At 40.8% G+C, this 18228-nt stretch overlaps 1 protein-coding gene across 1 annotated transcript in view; it reads left to right on the top strand.

Moving 5' to 3' along the window:
- The window catches only part of TM9SF4 (transmembrane 9 superfamily member 4), a 59938-nt gene that overhangs the window by 28983 nt on the left and 12727 nt on the right, over positions 1 to 18228 (top strand). The window contains exons 2-13 of the mRNA XM_044664296.1: positions 1408 to 1524; positions 2763 to 2862; positions 8933 to 9101; positions 9329 to 9458; positions 11018 to 11141; positions 12098 to 12216; positions 12316 to 12427; positions 13113 to 13183; positions 13449 to 13581; positions 14081 to 14162; positions 14282 to 14357; positions 15351 to 15434. Coding sequence (XP_044520231.1) covers positions 1408 to 1524; positions 2763 to 2862; positions 8933 to 9101; positions 9329 to 9458; positions 11018 to 11141; positions 12098 to 12216; positions 12316 to 12427; positions 13113 to 13183; positions 13449 to 13581; positions 14081 to 14162; positions 14282 to 14357; positions 15351 to 15434 — 1317 coding nt within the window. The remainder of the gene's footprint in view (positions 1 to 1407; positions 1525 to 2762; positions 2863 to 8932; positions 9102 to 9328; positions 9459 to 11017; positions 11142 to 12097; positions 12217 to 12315; positions 12428 to 13112; positions 13184 to 13448; positions 13582 to 14080; positions 14163 to 14281; positions 14358 to 15350; positions 15435 to 18228) is intronic.

Consider the following 18228-nt stretch of genomic DNA (forward strand, 5'->3'; position numbering starts at 1 on the left):
TTCCATGGTTTGTTTTTTTTTTAATTGCTCTTAATTTCTTGCAGCATACCAAGCAAGTTTTATAGGGGAAATGTGTTTCTTGTTTTTCACCTTTACATTAGCATTTTGGGGAGCTGGTGGGGAGACTAACCACATGATTTTATTAGTGTACATCACCAGTATGGAAACTATCCCCACCTATGCATATTAGCAATTTTTTTCCCAAATCCTTATCTTAGAATCAATTCTAAAGCAGATCTGTAAGGCCTAGATAGTCAGGATTAAATGAGTTGCCCAGGGTTATATAAGTAGGAAGTGTCTGAAGCCAGATTTGAACCCAGGACATCCCTTCTCCAGTCCTGGCTTTCTATCAACTGTGCTACCTAGCTGCCCATTGGCAACTTATTTGTAATCTATAGTTTTAGTGAGAGTTAAAGTCATTTGCCTATGGTCACATCACTAGCATATATGACCAGATGTACTGAGGTAAGACCAGGGCCTTCCTTATTGCTAAAACTGTCTTTCTCTACATATCTCCAATATAGTAGGCAGTTAACAAGTGTTGGTCAGATTGAACTGACTCTTCCATTTTGGAATCTGATTTGTGTAAAATGATGGCAGAAACACTTTGTCACACTGATGGGATTCCATGTACTTGCTGCTGTTTTGGAGTAAGCTGTTTGGAACAAGGAACCAGAGCATTTTCTGTGAGCATTGTGGAATTTTCTTTTCTACTAGGTGTAAACAGGGTCTAGAAAAAGGATTAAGGGAGAATGTTGGTCTGCAAGATGAGAAACTTGGCTTCTATTTCTAGCTTTTTTACTCAGTTTCCATTTTGGTACCCATTTCATGGGAAGAAAAAAAAAATGATTGCCTTATAGAACTACTAGAAAACAGCAATTAAAAAATGGTTTGGCTTCTCAGAGAAAAATACTTTGTCAGTAGCAGGATTGATTGAAGTTAATTTTCAGTGACTATCTTTTCATTGAGTGCTGTTCGCTCTCTTAAGACACCATGGCGGGGCAGCTGGGTAGCTCAGTGGAGTGAGAGTCAGGCCTAGAGACAGGAGGTCCTAGGTTCAAACCCGGCCTCAGCCACTTCCCAGCTGTGTGACCCTGGGCAAGTCACTTGACCCCCATTGCCCACCCTTACCACTCTTCCACCTATGAGACAATACACCGAAGTACAAGGGTTTAAAAAAAAAAAAAAAAAAGACACCATGGCATGCTGCAAATAATGTTGGATTTAAAGTCAGAAGACCTGAGTTTGGGTCCCAGCTTTGCTCCATATCATGTATATGATGCTGAGCAAGCCACTTAACCTTTCCATCATCAGCATAAGGGAGATGAATTGAATGATGTCTAAGGCCCCTTAAAATCCTGTGATCTTTCCTGCTTTGTCCAACCTGACTTCTCTTCTTCCTGGCAGGGCTGGTTGCTGCCACAGGCCCTGGGGTTTCTCTCTCTTGTTTGTGGAACAAACTCCTTCTATGTTCCTGGAGTTGCACCAATCAACTTCCACCAGAATGACCCTGTAGAAATCAAGGTAAATGTATGCTATGCTTCCACAGAGAGAGTGAAGGAATAGGTAGAACAGAAGGAGTCCTTGGGTTAACAGAAGAATTCTTCATCCTCCTTAGCTAGTAGAGAAAGGTACCGAAGTTAACAGTCAAGGTTCCTGGTTATACTATTTGCCCTTACTTTGAACTGGCCACCCATCTTAGTGTTTTGGATTAAAAAAAACAAACACTTTTTTTTTTTTAAATTCTTGATGCTATGGTTTAGTCACAGGTGAGGATAATTCCTGCTACTGCTACTGTGTCATCTTAACCCCTTCTATGTTTCAGTTTTGCCCCCAAAAGGAGATATAGGATTTAGTGGATAGAGGAAGAGAGGAGACCGTGGATCTATTCCTATCTCTTCTTCCATCTCACTTTATGACCTTAGCCAAAGCAAGGCATTCTGTAGGCCTTAGCTTCTCCTCCTATAATTTGAGAGATAATAAGCAAATACAAAATGCCCAAACGGTACTCTTCAATCCAGTGACGCTGGTCTCCTGGCTTTTCATGAACAAGTCATTCCTTCTCTAGGCTCCAGGCATTCTCTCTGGCTATCCCTCATGCTGGAATGTTCTCCCTCTTCCACTCCTATTATTAACTTCCCTGGCTTCCTTTAAGTCCTAACTAATATCCCACCTCTTACAGGAGGCCTTCCCCAGCCCCTCACTTCTGATGCCCTTATTATTGTTGTTATTATCCTGTTATTTCCTATTTATCTTGTAAATAGCTTGTTTTGTATGTATTTGTGTGCTCTCCCTATTTAGATTGTAAGCTTCCCATTGCTTATAAAGGTACCTGAAAAATAGGAGTTACTTAATAAATGTTTATTGAATTGAATCGAATAATGGCCAAGGAAAAAGAACCAGCCTAGCTGAGTGCAAAGAAGTATCATCCCCTGGGTGTTGGCCACCAGAGGATGTCCTTTTTTTCCCCTTCTGGTCATAGCAACTCATGAAATTATATGCTAAGATATCAGGGGTTGCAGTCTGCTTCCAACCTGAGGACATACATAGTAGGTTTTGAAGTACTAAAATCTGCACTTCATAAAAAGCTAAATAATTCACACTGATTTAGATATTTGCTGTTGTTCATTCTTCCATTGGAAAGGTTTAGTAGAGAATGTGCCAAGTTTAGAATATTATTTATCTATGAGGAAGAGTATAGCAAATCCTATTCGTTTGCCTGATTTGAAGATAAAACTCTCTCTCTCTCTTCTTCCCCAAAGGCTGTGAAGCTGACCAGTTCTCGAACTCAGCTACCCTATGAATATTACTCACTGCCTTTCTGCCAGCCCAAGAAGATAACATATAAGGCAGAGAATCTTGGTAAGCCCTTTCTTCCTCCAAACAGTGTGGCCCAAATAGGCATTAATGTCTTTTCTCTGGCTATTTCTGGGTCTTTTAATCAGATGTTGGTCCTCAGGCTGAAAGAATAAATATCCTAAATCTAAAAGTAAGCAGTTGGGACCAGAAGGTGTATAAAGTTTTTCTGCATGTATCTTGCCTGCCCACACTTATTCTTGTCTCACTAAAAGTCTGTATACTTATCAGTAAATAGGCAGTTCTCTGCATCTGTTTTAAATATCTACATACCCATCTGTTTCCTCCCCATTCCAAAAGGAGCAAAATGAACACATGGTAGTGATAGGACCTAGTAAGCCGAAAAGTTTGTCTTTTGTAATCTCCCACCTCTTTGTCTCTGAACCCTTGCCCTTTCTGCTTCCTGGTGCTTATGAACCAGCTTGCCTGGACCCCAGTGTTTTCCTATTACCCTCTAAGATGACAAAACCCCTTACTCTTCCCAACCAATGCTCTCCCAAAGTGTTCCACATTCTAAGGTTTACTTCTGGCTTCTCTGTTTTCTCTCCACAATTGAAGATTTACTTTGCCTTCTACTTTACTAAGAAGATTGAAGCCATCCATTGTGAATTTCCTCAACTTCTTTCATCTATCCTTTTTAAATCACTGTCCTCAACCATCCAATTTCTTTTCTTCTTCCTTGTTAAATCTGCCCTTCACGTGTATACCCCTCTATTTCCTGTGACCTAGCTCCATTTCTCATGCACCTTTAGTCTTTCGAAATTGTGCCCTTCCTCTGAACTTACAAGCATTTTCAGGTCTCCCTTCCCTAAAATAAACTTTCTATTGTCTACCATCTATTTCATTTCTTTCCTCCCTATCACCACTAAACTCTTATATTAGTTTACACTCATTTTTGCATTTTTCTTGCCAATTGTTCCTAAATCCTTTAGTCTTATATGTCCCCACTACTGTACTGATGCTGCTCTCCCCTAGGCACTAGGGACCTCTTTACTATCAAATCCAATGACTGTTTTTGTTTGCACCCTTTTTAAATGTGGATATATCCTAAGATTCTCTCCTAGGTCTTCTCTCTAAATTTTCTCCTTTATTGATCTTATATGCTACCATGGGTTCAATTATCATTTCTATGAAGATTATTCCTAGATACTCAGGCCCATATTTCTGGCCTCCTTTTAGCTGTCTCCACATTCCAAAGGAATAATTATCCTAAAATATGGTTGAACTGCCATGACTTCAAACACAATATGTTTAAAACCAAACCCAAGACATCATATATTTATTATGCAATTACTTTGGGCCAAAGACTATGCTAAACCTATTTGTACCTGGTGGTACAAATACAGGCAAAAAGAAAGATTGTCTTTGCCCTCTAGGAGCTTACATTGTAATGGAGGAAGATAAAACACACACAAAAGGGACTGGAGCAGGGGATCTGTGACATTAAAATCCAGAAATTCAGGAGCCAAGCCAGCAGGGGAATGAAAGTAGGCTGGTCTGGGCCCCTCCACAAAATGGAGGTCCCAGGAGGAACTCACTAATGAGAAAAGGGGACCAGCATGTTGGAAAGGATATGTCTGGGTAAGAAGGCTACAGGAGCTAATGGATATTCAAGAATGAAGAGGCTTTAGATGAGGAGGAAAGTTCTTCGATGAGAATACAGCTCTTGAGGCATAGTGTTGAAGTCCAGAAATTCAAAAGCATAATAAGGAGAACTAATCAACTCTTTCCCCCCCCCCCCCATCCCCACCCCCAACCTGCTTCTTTCCACCATGATCTCTCTCTTTTAATGGTACCACCATCCTCATAATTCATCTTTGACTTCCACATCTCCTCATCTCATTCAGCTAATCATTTCCCTAAGTTCTAACTCTATCATACTTCTACCTCTACCAAGTTTCTGTTTCTACAATATCTTATCCAGTACCTTCTGGGAGAATTTATTTTTCACATATTGTATTCTCATATCAGGCAGGGCTCTAGAGTAGAAAATCAATTCCTTTATATTAGAGACAATTACTATGTATTTCTGGGTCTGGAGTCTGGATCAGAAATTCTGTCTGGTTTATTGCTTTTTGCATTTTCTTTGTCCTTAGGATCCCAAAGAATGTCTTCCTTTTTAACAGAATTTGATTAATAAATGAAGGAGAACAAAGTCCTTTTCCTGTGTATGTTATCTGAGGGGTCTCTGCCTCTGGAGATGGGGGCAAGATGTGGGTGATGTTATAAACCACCTATCAGCTATCCACTAGTTAGAAATTTCTTGGGATATTCAAGGTAGGAGCTGAATAACGAACTCCTAAAACTATTTATTAAGCTGCCTAACCCAGCTTCCAGGTCCCTGGTCATTTGAGAAGGCCATGGAAACCTATATGTCACTCTATCAGTTATGATGCTAGGCTTACAAACCATTCCATATTCAATAAATTGAATTTTCTTAACCAAATTCAGTCTCTTGGAATCATTTAAATTGTTTAACACTTCTCCCTCTCTCCTCTATAATAGCCTTGTCCAGGTTTTCATCTTTTCTTTTCCTGGACTATTTAAAAAGCTTCTTACCTGTTTTCTTCCCATCTAATCCATCCTACCCAAGTAATCTTATTAAAATACTACCATGTCACTGTCCTTTAAAAAAAAATTTTTTTTTTTTTTTTTAGTTTTTCCCCATTATTTGCTAAATAAAATGACCCTGACACTCCACTGGACAGGGACACTAATTCTAATTCACTACTGACAGATCTGTGAACTCTTCCTTTTAATATTTTGGAACTATGAGAAAAATAGGTTCTAGCCTAATATCTTACTACATCTTTCCTTCTATCCTATGTGCCAGTCAGACTAAACTACTCTCTGTTCTTCATTCTCATCCTTTCCTCTCTAATCTTTGTCAGAGATTCCTATTTCATCTTTTGCTTATTTCATAACCATGCTTGGAATGCGTGCAAGAAATACCTCCTCCCTTTCCCTTGAGGCTCCACTCAGATATTATCTCCTGCCTGAAGCTCTCCTCTGTCATTCTCTCCCCTCCTCAAATACTACCTATACTATAGGAGGAACTGCTTTGTTCAGGTATTTCCCTGGCTTTCTTTTGATCCCATGACTTTCTGCCTCCTCAGAGAAATACTTATCTCTTCCTCTTGCCCTCTTCTCCATTAGAACACAAACTCCTTGAGGCACCGACTATATAGCTTTTATCTTTTTAATGATAATAACTGATATATAATACTTTAAGGTTTGCAGAATATTTTGCACTTGTTCTCTCATTTGAGGCTTTTAACAATTCTGTGAAGTAGATTCAATAGGTAATATGATCCTCATTTTACAGATGGGGAAGCTGAGGCTTAAAGAAGTTAAATGTCCCATAATCGCCAAGCTAAAAAGCGTTAGAGATGAGGCTTGAACTCCACTAGACATCCCACATTCTGACACAATTCATTCTACATAGCAAGCATTTAATAAGTATTTGTTAAGTTGCATTGTACTTGGAAGGCAGTCTTTAATGGCATCTAAAAGATTCTATCTACGGCCCTATTGGGTTCAGTGTTTTCTCAGTAATTTACATGAAGACAAAATCTATGATGATGAATTGGTGAAACAAAGCTAGTATATTTTGATGACAGAATTGAGATTCAGAAAAGACTCCAAGTTAGGTAAATGAACTGAAGATGAAATTTAACAGGGATAAATGTTATTAAAGATTAAAATAAGTAAATAAATTATGTTTGTGTGTGTGAAATAAGTTAGATATGATTCAACAGTTCCTGTTTTTAAAAAAATGTGGATATTTTGGCTGACTACAACAAATCAGCAATGTGGTATAACATCTCTAAAGAGAAAGGTGTTAGTCTTACTGTTCCCTGCCCTGGCCAGACCACGTCTGGAGTATGGCATTCATCCCTATGGCCAGTGTTGAAATAGAAAGTCACACCTGTTGTCAGTAACAATGGCTATGTTAATGGATTTTTGTATGAAATGTACATAGAGGGGCAGCTAGGTGGCTTAGTTGATAGAGAGCCAAGCCTGTAGTCTGGAAGACCTGGGTTCAAATGTGGCCTCAGATACTTCCTAGCTATGTGACCCTGGGCAAGTCACTTTAACCCCAGTCTTCTGCCTTGAAGTGGATACTTAGTATTGATTCTGAGACAAAGGGTAAAGGTTTCAAAAAGAATGTACATGGGGGAGAGAGCTATTCATTGGGAATAGGTTAATATGTCAAAATAAACTATCAGTTAAAACCCGAGGAAGAAGTAGCTAATCCCACATCCTGGAAAAGACTGCCTCCAGTAGAGAGGATTATTGTTTCTTGGTTATAGTGGATGCCTGTATTTGGTCTGAAGTTTGACAAGAGAAACTGAAGTACCTTTTAACTTTTAAGTTTCTTTTGACCCATCACAGTGCATTTCAGCTGGTAAAACAATGTTATTAAAACTAATTCCACTAAGGTATGAATTCCCTCCCTTTTAGCATCTCTGGGTATTAACTTGTTAACTCAAGCGAACCTCTTAAGGGGCAGAATTTCAAGTAGTAAATGTGTTCAGCTTGGAAGCTAGAAGGGGCATTTGTTGTCTCCTGTTTCCTTCTTCTAGCTGGGAGGAGGTTAGGAGCTGAAGGAACTAAGGACAAATAGAATCATGTTCTGTAACTCAGGAGGACACAAGCAGCCTGGCCTCCCTAATTCTCAGGGAGGGAATGCTCATGATGTAGTGTTCATGGACTCGACCACCAGGCACTACTACCTCTGAATGTCAGGATCTAAGACAGGACTAAGTATAGGATCTTGGGATCAACTAGATGTGTTTAGGGTAGGGCAGATCCAACAGGATTGACCAAAAGATAAGAAAAGGGGTCTCCTCAACCTAAAGAGAAGAAACTAATGGAACGAACATTTCCTCTGCTGATTTTTCTTGACCCCCATTGTCAAGAGAAAGAATCAAGGGTCCCAAATTCTGCTTTCCTCTCTTATTTTTGGAGCTTTCTATTAACTCTTTCTCTTCTGCCACCAAAGTAGGGAAATCTACCTGCTTGTGAATCTTACTAAGTTATAGAATCCAGGGATCTTGTGAGAGACTTCAGACAACTTCTGTCCCATTCCTCTGCTTCCTTTTCCCCAGATATTTAAGAAATGCTTGCTTTGGGTATGCAAAAGTTATTCTAAAGACAGTCAACTACTTACCATGTACATAACTGTTATGGAATAAATTGCTTCTTGATCACCTTGTGAAGAATTAATGTGTCCCCTTGTAAGTTACCTTCTCCTTTATGAAATGTGTTTTGTATTATGACTATCGTTAAATATTCTGAAATTAATTTTATTATTTTCATTTAATTAGAATAATTTTATTCTTATCTACACAGTCTTCTTAGTTAATTGCTCATGTAGCCTAATCATCTTTTCACAACAGAAGAAAAATAAGGAGCAAAGAACTGTGTCAAAAAAGAGACAAAGTACTACTGTATATTCTTGTTCTTGTTTTAACAGAATTTTCTGGGTTTGAAAAAGTTATATTTGTTTTGCTAACTCTTCTCACTTTCTCCTCATCTTCTTCCCTTCTCTTTCTTAAACAAATAATAGGAAAAAAGTACTGGACATGTCTATCAGCTTTGCAACTTTGGCAAATCACTTTCTCTGTACCTTAGTTTCTTAATCTGTAAAATAAAGATAATGCTTGTACTTGCCTACCTCTCAAGGTCGTTGTGAACATCAAATGAAATAATGTCTCTATTAAGCATTATATATTTGTGGGTTGTTTTTTTAAAAATTCTTAACATTTGTCTTAGAATCAATACTGTGTATTGTTCCAAGGCAGAAGAGTGGTATGGGCTAAATAATTAGGGTTAAGTGATTTGCCCAGAGTCACACAGCCAAGAATTGAGGCCAGATTTGAATCTCCTTTCTCTAGGCCTGGCTCTCTATCCACTGAGCACCCTAGCTGCCCCTAAAGCATTATATGTTACATATTATCTGTTATTACAAATTCATCTTATCCCTCAGAGATAGAGGAGAACTGAGCCTCTGCTGATATCAAGCAGGTGCCTCTGTGATGGACTGCTTCTCTGTGTCTCTTTCATGTGGCAGGAGAGGTGCTGAGAGGGGATCGGATAGTCAACACCCCTTTCCAGGTGTTAATGAACAGCGAGAAGAAGTGTGAGGTTCTGTGTTACCAGCTTCGAAAGCCTGTGGTGCTGACAGTTGAAGAGAGCAAACTTGTGGCTGAACGCATCAATGAGGATTATTATGTCCACCTGTGAGTAGCTCTCTTTCTCTTCCTCTTTTACCTCCTCCTTTTCAGTGTTGTCAATCTAAATTGAAGCCTTGGAATAAGTTTTGTATTTTGGGTTCTATGATAAAAGTGAAGCGTTTAATTTTTTTTTTTTAGTGTATTTAATTCCTCCTCCTCTTCCATACCCCCAAGAGAGCTGCTCTTCAACTGGGGCAGGCCTGAAGGGACTGACTTCGGGTTTGCCATTTCAGCATTGCAGATAACTTGCCTGTGGCCACTCGGTTGGAGCTATACTCAAATCGGGATGAGGAGGGCAAGAAGAAGGAAAAGGAAGTGCAATTTGAACATGGCTATAGGCTAGGCTTCACGGATGCCACAAAGGTAAACAGGTTCCAAGTGCTCAGGGATCTCTTGTCCACAGCTTATATTCATATGTTGCCAGGGAGGGATTAGGAAATGGTAGGGAAGGATGGGACCGTGTAGGCCACTCATTTGTGGGAGAGGAAATAGGATCAGGTAAAGTGATTTGCCTGGGTTCCACATATCTACTATCTTCTGGCTCCCCGCCCAAGGCTTTCTCATCTGCACCATAGCTATCCAGCATATTTATTGAACTATTCTAATCAGTCAGTCACTGGTCTTGATTATCAAAAGTCTGCTATGTGCAGGACACTGATAGGGGCTTAAGGAGATACAAAGAATTGCAAGATTGTGTCATTCTTGGACTTCACAGCCTAGCTGACAAGACATTTTCAGGAAGAGAAAGCTGGTCATCAGTGAATAATGTTGGCTATCAGTAGTGTACATGAAAGGGAGAGAGGAAAGTGGGTAGAAAGGCTCCTTGAAGAAAGCAGCATCTGCCTTGGGATTTAAAAGAGGGTTCAGAATTCAACAGATCAAAGTAGAGACTGAAGCCACAGAATGAGTCAGGTAAGGAGGTGGGAGAGCACAGGCCATAGTCAGGCAATTGGTGGTATTAAAGTGGGCTGGGCTAAGAAAGATGAACAGGAGTCTGATAACAAGGGAGAAGGAATTCCAGGTAGGAAAGGAGAAAGATTGGGCATGGCTAAGCAAACCTATCTAGCTGGAGTTCAGGCAGGAGAGAGGTAAGGGAAAATTTGGGGAGGTAGATGGGAGGACATTTTAGAGCCCTCTAAAAGCCACGTGAAGAAAGGACTTTCAGATTTTTCCAAAAAGAGTAGGTTTTTGAGGAGGAGAAAGACATGATCCAAGAGATATTTTAGGAAAAGTAATATAGCTGGGCAGAATAGATTGGAAGATGGAGAAGGCCAATTAAGGGTTGGTTTTTTTGTTTTGTTTTTTGTCTCCTAACTGGACATCCTGCCTCCTCTGATCTCCTCACCAAATGATAACTTCTGCAGCTGTTGCTCAATTGACTGTCCATATGAGGATCTATACTTTCCTCGGGGTGGGAACTTCTTTCACTGTTGCAGTTAACAACTTCAGATGGTCTTCAGGAGTTGATGGGCCTCCCTGAATTCAAATAGCTAAGCTATACCTGGAATGATAGACACACAGTATGTTGCTGAGACTATACACGGTCCCTTTTTTACTTGGTAATTGCTCTCTAGAACCCTGAATCATCCCTGTCCTCCCCAGGAGAAGGAAGTTAGTTTCCCAAGGATATACAGAAGGGGAGGAACTGGACCTGTGATATCATCGTTAAAGAGAATTCCCAGGTGGGGAAACCCCCTCTACCAATGCAAGTCAGCACCTTCTAGGTAACTGATAGTCTTAGAGAGTTGCCTAGAACACTGAGAGGTCAGGTGACTTGTCCAGGGCCACACAGCAAGTACATGCAAGAAACAAGGCTTGAACCAAGGTCCTCTTGGCTTTTAGGCCAACTTACTACTACTACATGCTGCTACTCATCCAGCCATCAATATGTATATTTATTTTTCCTTTTCTTTCTGTTTCAGATCTATCTACATAATCATCTCTCCTTCATCCTTTACTATCACAGAGAGGATGTAGAAGAAGATCAGGAGCACAATTACCGTGTCGTCCGCTTTGAGGTGATTCCCCAGAGCATCAGACTGGAGGGTGAGTGGGGGGGCCGAGGTCAGAGGGGAAGTATTCCACATCCAGGATGCTTCTAGCTGCAGAGATAGAGAGAGCACCCAAGCACACAAAACAGAAAAAGAAACTGGATTCTGGTCAGTGGGTATCTGCTTCTTAGAAGTTTGCCCACTAGGCCCAAGGGATCCAAAATGGAAGCCAGGTCTGACTGCTCCCAAGTCCAGTGCTCTTTCCACTGTACCATGATACCTTCTAAGTGGACCTGAGCTCAAACAGTCCCTGGAGAGTGAGAAAGGCATACCAACGATGGTGTCAAGTAGAGCATGGAGTTAGAAGACTCGGGCACCTCTGAGCCTCAGTGTTCTCTGCTATAAACCGGGGATAATATGATATGCCTTGCTCCTTCACAAAGATGTTATAAGGATCAGATAAGATGATGTATGTAAGGTGCTACAAAACTATGAGGAGTTTTGTCTCTTAGTTCTATTTAGATTGCTTTCTCTTATGAGAAATGCCTGGGTCTCCTTAGAGGAGTCACCTCTGAAGGTGACTAAACTTATGCCTATCACTTTGATTTTTATTGGATTCCATTTCAGGGCCCTTTCCTTCCTTCACCTCCATTTTGAGAGGGAAGTCACATTTGGACCCTATAGCCTCCTACAGAGCATAATGTACTGAAAGGAGCCCTTGACTTCGAGTCAGGAAATCTGGATTCAAATCTCAGCTTAAATGCTCTCTAGCTTTGTAACCTTGAAAGGTCATTTCCCTTCTGTGAGTCTCAGTTTCCTTATGTGTAAAGTGGGAGGTGATCATTCCATCTCAAGAGGGCTGTAAGGATACCTAAAGCTGCTAGCAGCCAAGTTCACATTTTGTGGGATAAAAGGGAGGGAGTCTTAGCACCAAAAAAAACAATAGATCAGTCTCTGTTGGAACTCCTTGGGTACCCTGGCAGGGACAGACCAAGTTTGTGTCTCCTATAGACCTCAAGGTGGATGAAAAGAATGCATGTACCCTGCCTGATGCTACAAGCTCTGCCCCACAAGAAATTGATCCAACCAAGGAGAATCAGCTACTGTTCACCTACTCTGTGCACTGGGAGGTGAGGCTAGAGCTGGGGTCCCTGGGCAGGGAAGTGGATGCTCTTCTGTTTGAGGGTTTCCCCTGAAAAAGCTCTGACCCTGCTCTCTGTTCCTCCCAGGAGAGCGATATCAAATGGGCCTCCCGCTGGGACACCTATCTGACCATGAGTGATGTGCAGATTCACTGGTTTTCCATCATTAACTCTGTTGTGGTGGTCTTCTTCCTCTCAGGTGAGATAGGCCGGCAGTGACTGTGGAGGAGGTCTATAGATTAGGCCTCTTTCCATTTACAGACTGGAGCATTTGGAGGGTGAGAGTGATGGTCCCATGAGAGTCAAATCCTCCTGGGCTTCACTTTGATTTGGCTTAGCTACCATAGCCTTTTCTCATGTCACCATGTGCCCTGTCCTAGGGACAGAGCTGAATGCTTTGCATTGAACTTTAAGGTGGGAAATTTCTTCATGTCTGTCTTAAATATTTAATGGGTTGTCACGTAAAAGAGAGATTAGATTTGTTCTGCTTGATCCCAGCCAGCAGAATAAGCATAAATCAGTAAAAGGTACAAAGAGGCAGATTTTATTTTTAATACAAAGATAAACTTTCTAGTAATTAGAGCCATTCAAAGGGGAATTGGGGAACTTCATCTGGCATAATGAGGTTTCCCATTGCTAGAGCCCTGCAAGCAAAGGCTGAGTGACTTCTTGTTGGGGGTGTCAAAGAGGGCATCTCTGTTCAGGTTCCTATTCAGGTCCAGGTTGACTAGCTATCCTCTCTGAGGTCTCTCCAAACTGTGAGAGAGTCCCAAACCCCTACATCTAATAGAAGAAACCCCGTGAGTCCTCAGTAAGACATTGACAGGCTGCTGAAGGAAAAGCAGATAGAGGAGCTGATGAGTTGACCTGTGTCCATCTTTCAGGTATCCTCAGCATGATCATCATCAGGACCCTCCGAAAGGACATTGCCAACTATAACAAGGAGGATGACATTGTATGACGGCTGCGGTGGGGGATGGGAAGGGAGAAGGGGTTCAGTTTCTCAAGTACTAGTCCTAGAGTTATAGAAGAAAGGGACTGACATTGTGGCTCACACAGTAGGTATAAGGATGCCTTGGGTCTATTGGGGTTATTTATAGGAAGGAGTAATTTAACATTAAAAAGGGACAGAGCTTGAGGTAAAGAAGTCAGGAACTTTCTTAGGTGGTAATCACTACAGTGTAGACTCACAGTACTACTTTTGTGGATTTTTGATATAGGAAGACACCATGGAAGAATCTGGCTGGAAATTGGTACATGGTGATGTCTTCAGGCCCCCCCAGTATCCCATGATTCTCAGCTCCCTGCTGGGCTCTGGAATTCAGCTCTTCTGTATGATTCTGATTGTCATTTGTGAGTGTTGACTTGGGACTAGAGGGGTAATGATTGCCCTGATGCTTATACCATTTCTGTGCCAGGCTATCTTATTCAGTGGGTTAGTCACTCTTCTTTTGCCCAGGGAGCACTTTAGAGAGAAAGGTAAGAGCAGATGCCTAAGGGCTTAGCACTTCTTGGGCCTCTAGCTCTACCAGGTGAGTGCCATCTTGAGGACCATATTGGTCCTACATGTTTCTTTTACTAGCCAGTGACCATTGTGTATTCCCTGGGGATTTCAGTCTTCCTCACTCTCTTACCTGAAGCTTAGGGATAAAGTTTCCCATGACCAGAGTGACTGCAGAAACAGCTACTACAAAGAACTAGTTAGCATCCATCTTTCCATCTACTATAAAAAGGTTTCCCATCTTGGGAAAAGAATGAGTCAAAGGAGTTATAGTCAATTAAAACCCTCAAGTTACAAAGAACAGGTGTGGAATATGTTACTGCCTCATATTTCTGCCTTCTCCTTTCCCAGTTGTTGCCATGCTAGGAATGCTGTCTCCCTCCAGCCGGGGTGCTCTAATGACTACAGCCTGTTTCCTTTTCATGTTCATGGGGTATGTTGCATATTCATTATTTGGGAAGAGTAGATTGGTTGGAAATATTTTTTATGTTCTTAATTTTTATCTCTGAAGAGTTCTGCCCTTAACTAGAGTAATTTCCAATGTTCTTTCAGAGTTTTTGGTGGATTTTCAGCTGGTCGTCTATACCGGACCCTGAAGGGTCATCGGTGGAAGAAAGGAGCTTTCTGTGTGAGTAGCTCTCTTTATCTAAACCCTTCCCCATGTTGTCTGGAAAGCAAAGATACCCTTCAGCAGGCTTGAATGGTTTATATTCATTTATTTGGAGCTGTGACAGACATAGGGGAAAGTTAGGTTTGGGAAGAAAGCTTGTTGGAGAGAGATAGCTTTTTGAAGAATTCTGACAAGTCAGAGGACAGATGAAGAATCATGGTGAAGTATTGTGGGTCAATATAATGACGAAGTTAAGACAAACAGGGCTATAGAAATTTGGAAAGACTCCTTCCCCATAATCTTTACCTTAAAACCCGCTACAGATTCCTGCTCAAAAGAACAATGAGAACTAATGTCTTAGAGAAAGAAGAGCTGGGAAATTGCTTTAATGAATAAAATAAACCCACTGTCATATGTACTTCCATTTTCCATAATAGATAAGAGCAATATGTGGCCTTTTGTCTCTCAGAAGAGCTACGGGTGGAAAAGAAAGTCCAGGCTTTGAACACAGAAGGGGAAAATGTAATATCAGTAGAAATTCTGAAATTGTGACTCAAAGACTGATATAGCTTCTTCCTGCAGAGATTGCCTCTTGTTTCAAAAGTATTTTTTGGAAAATGGTGTTGGTGTTAATTTTTCAGACTAAGATCTGTGCAGATTCATAAGATGTTAGAGCTAAAATAGGCCATCATAGCAGCAAAACATTGTGACTGTCAGTGACTGAAAGCATTCATGTACAGCTTTCAGAAGTACCTAGGCCTTTCCAAGCAGGACTTCAGGCATCTAGAGGATTAACTTGAGAAGTTTGCAGTGCAGATAAAACCCTGACCTCTGTTAAGGTAGCAGCATTGACTATAGCCTGAGAGCCCTTGTGGGCTTGGCCCACCTGTTAAAGGAGAATATTCTCTAGGCAAATAGACATTCTGCAAAGGAAGCTGTACTTAGGGCAGGGAGTGGCTCTGCACATGCTGATAGCTCCCTCTAGTCAATTGGAATTGCTCTTATCACCAGACCGCGATGCTGTATCCTGGAGTGGTCTTTGGCATCTGCTTTGTGCTGAACTGTTTCATCTGGGGGAAACATTCATCAGGAGCGGTAAGTAGTTCCTTAGCCCCCAGTCCTTTGGTCATATCCTTTTTCCTATGATGATGACTGCTTCTTTTCTGTTTGGGGTCCAAGAGTCATGTTCTTGGCAGAGAATACTCTGTATCAAGTGGTATTTCCTCAGCCATACCTACTTCTGTCCCACAAGATTACTCTTAGGTGTCATTTATATAATTTACTTTATAAAAAGTCTTTCCAAGAGTACTTCTTAGAAGTTTCTGCAGGCAGAGAATTGAGTGAGCAACTTCTCTTTCCTTGGAACTTATAAACGAAGCAGAAACTTATTTGTATCTGTTGTGTCTAAGAAGGGAATTTTTCCTTCAAGCTTCTACCCCCTAACTATATCATCCATTGTGGAACCCAAGGAATTATTGCTACAGGAGTCCAGGCCATAGTTCTCAGCGAGCCTAGCAAGTCTTGTTCCTATTCAAAAGTGCTGTGAAGACATTCTTCTCCTTGAAGGTTCTGGTTGAGGATTCTTAGGAGTGAGGGGCTGGGGAAATATTCCTTCTCAGAAGCCAGGAGAGCCATTTTCTAGAAGTTGATGTCAAAAAACAGTCCACATTGGTTGTGTAATTTCTAGGGTTAAGCTTTTTTTCAGCTCTCACTTCCTCCATTTTTAACCTGTTTTTTTTTTTTTTCCTTAGTCAGTGCTGGCAGATGAATAGATGAATTGATGTTTTCCCCTATTACAGTTGATGCCACTCTTCTTTTCTCTCTCCTTGGACTCCTTCTTTCCCTATTCCTTTGCTATTTTCTGCCAAATTGGATTTGAAGAGTTCAAGGGATAATACTATAGTTGCCCTCCCTAGCAAATTTTCATCTCATTAGCTGGAGAACTCAGTTTCTCTGGTCATATATTTCCTTCTTTGATGAGGCTAATACTCTCTTTAGCTCTGAACTAGATGCCCTGTGTCCAGCCTAGCACAGTTGTGAAGCAGCTGAAAAGCCTTCATCTCTCATGTCTTCCCATTCTTACACCTCAGGACCGTTTGTTGTGTCAAGGCTTATTCAAGCATAGAATCCTAGAGCTGGGAGAGACTTCAGAGTGTTTAGTCTAACCTTTATTTGAAGCAAGAATCTCTTTCACAGTATTCCCAGCCACTGATCATCTAACCTCTCTTCAAAGACCTCCAGCAATAGGAAGCTTATCTCACAGAGAAAGAAGAAGCCTATTCTGGGTTTGGGGAGCAGGGGGGGTTAAAAAAATTTTTAATCCCTTACCTTCTGTCTTAGATTTAGTACTAAATATTGGATTTTCCCAGGATCACCCAGCTAAGAAGTATCCAAGGCCAAATTTGAACCTAGGACTTCCATTCTAGGCCTGGCACTCTATCCACTAAGCTGCCTAGCTTCTCCATATTCTGTTCTTAAGAGCATTATTTGTTATGAAGTTTTTCTATTCATTGAGCTGAAATTTGCTTCCCAGTTGTTTGTTTGTTTCTTTTTTTTTTTCCTTTAAACAGGTCACCCTACCTCTCAGGCTGAAAATGTAGGACCCAACAAGTCCCATTACCAATTAATGTGGGTGCTTTCATCTATTCTTTTTATAACTAAGCTGATTTTTCCTTCCTTAAGCAACCAGGTGATTCTTCCCCTACCCCCTCAATTCCTGGAGGCTCACCATATTGATTCTAGACTTAGTGAGAAAACTCACCCAAATCCATATGCCTCAACAGACTGCATGGGTTTATGACACAGAGAAGGTTAAGAACCCATAGCATAGAATACAATTGACTTGACCTAGGGAACCTGGATATATAGAGAATTATGAAGTCTTATATGTTAAGGTTAAGTTGTTCAGGAGTCTCAATCTCCCCTCACACATCTTTAGCACCAATTCCCAACTTTTGTTTTTTCTTTTCCAGTCTAAAGATCAAGCATCAGGCCAAACCTTTCTTTGTCCTTCCTGCACAAAACATAGCTTAGAAAGTCTGTCTTATTGTCCACAGCATTTTATATATGTCTCAGCTTATACTCAGCTTTATCGTTCCTGAAATTGTTTTTATAGTATTGTGCCAGTCTTTTTTTATAGTCTCCCTTAGTTATATACACCTGATTCCATCTTCTTTATGTGTCCTTTTTTTTTTTTTTTTTTAAGCCCTTAACTTCCATCTTAGAATCAATATTATATGTTGGTTCTAAGGCAGAAGAGTGGTAAGGAATAGGTAATGGGGATTAAGTGACTTGCCCGGGGTCACACAGCTAGGAAGTGTCTTATGGCCAGATTTGAACCTAGGACCTCCCATCTCTAGGGATGGCTCTCAATCCACTGAGCCACCCAGCTGCCCCCTTTATGTGTCCTTTTTGAATGACCTTGTCAGAAAACTTTCTATATAGTTGAATTCCTCTTTAGCCGTCTCCTAGTTTTCTTATTTATTAGGATCATTTGTGTGGCAACTGGGTGGTACAGTGAATAGAGTGCTGGGCCTGGAGTCAGGAAGATTCATGTTCCTAAATTCAAATCCAGCCCCAGCTACTTACTAACTGGGTGACCCTGAGCAAGTCATTTCACCCTGTTTGCCTTAGTTTCCTCATCTATAAATGAGTTAGAAATAGAAAAGGAAATAGCAAACCATTCCACTATATTTGCCAAGAAAACCCCAAATGGAGTCACAAAGAGCCAGACAACTGAAAAATGACAGAAATACAAAAAAATTTGTGACTGGATTTTTAGTTCCCTCTTGAGAGCCCCCCCATCACTTTTTTTTTTTTTTTTTTTTTTTTTTCATTTTAAACCCTTAACTTCTGTGTATTAACTTATAGGTGGAAGAGTGGTAAGGGT

Source organism: Gracilinanus agilis, chromosome 2 (assembly GCF_016433145.1).
Source record: "Gracilinanus agilis isolate LMUSP501 chromosome 2, AgileGrace, whole genome shotgun sequence".
Classification (NCBI taxonomy): Eukaryota; Metazoa; Chordata; class Mammalia; order Didelphimorphia; family Didelphidae; genus Gracilinanus; species Gracilinanus agilis.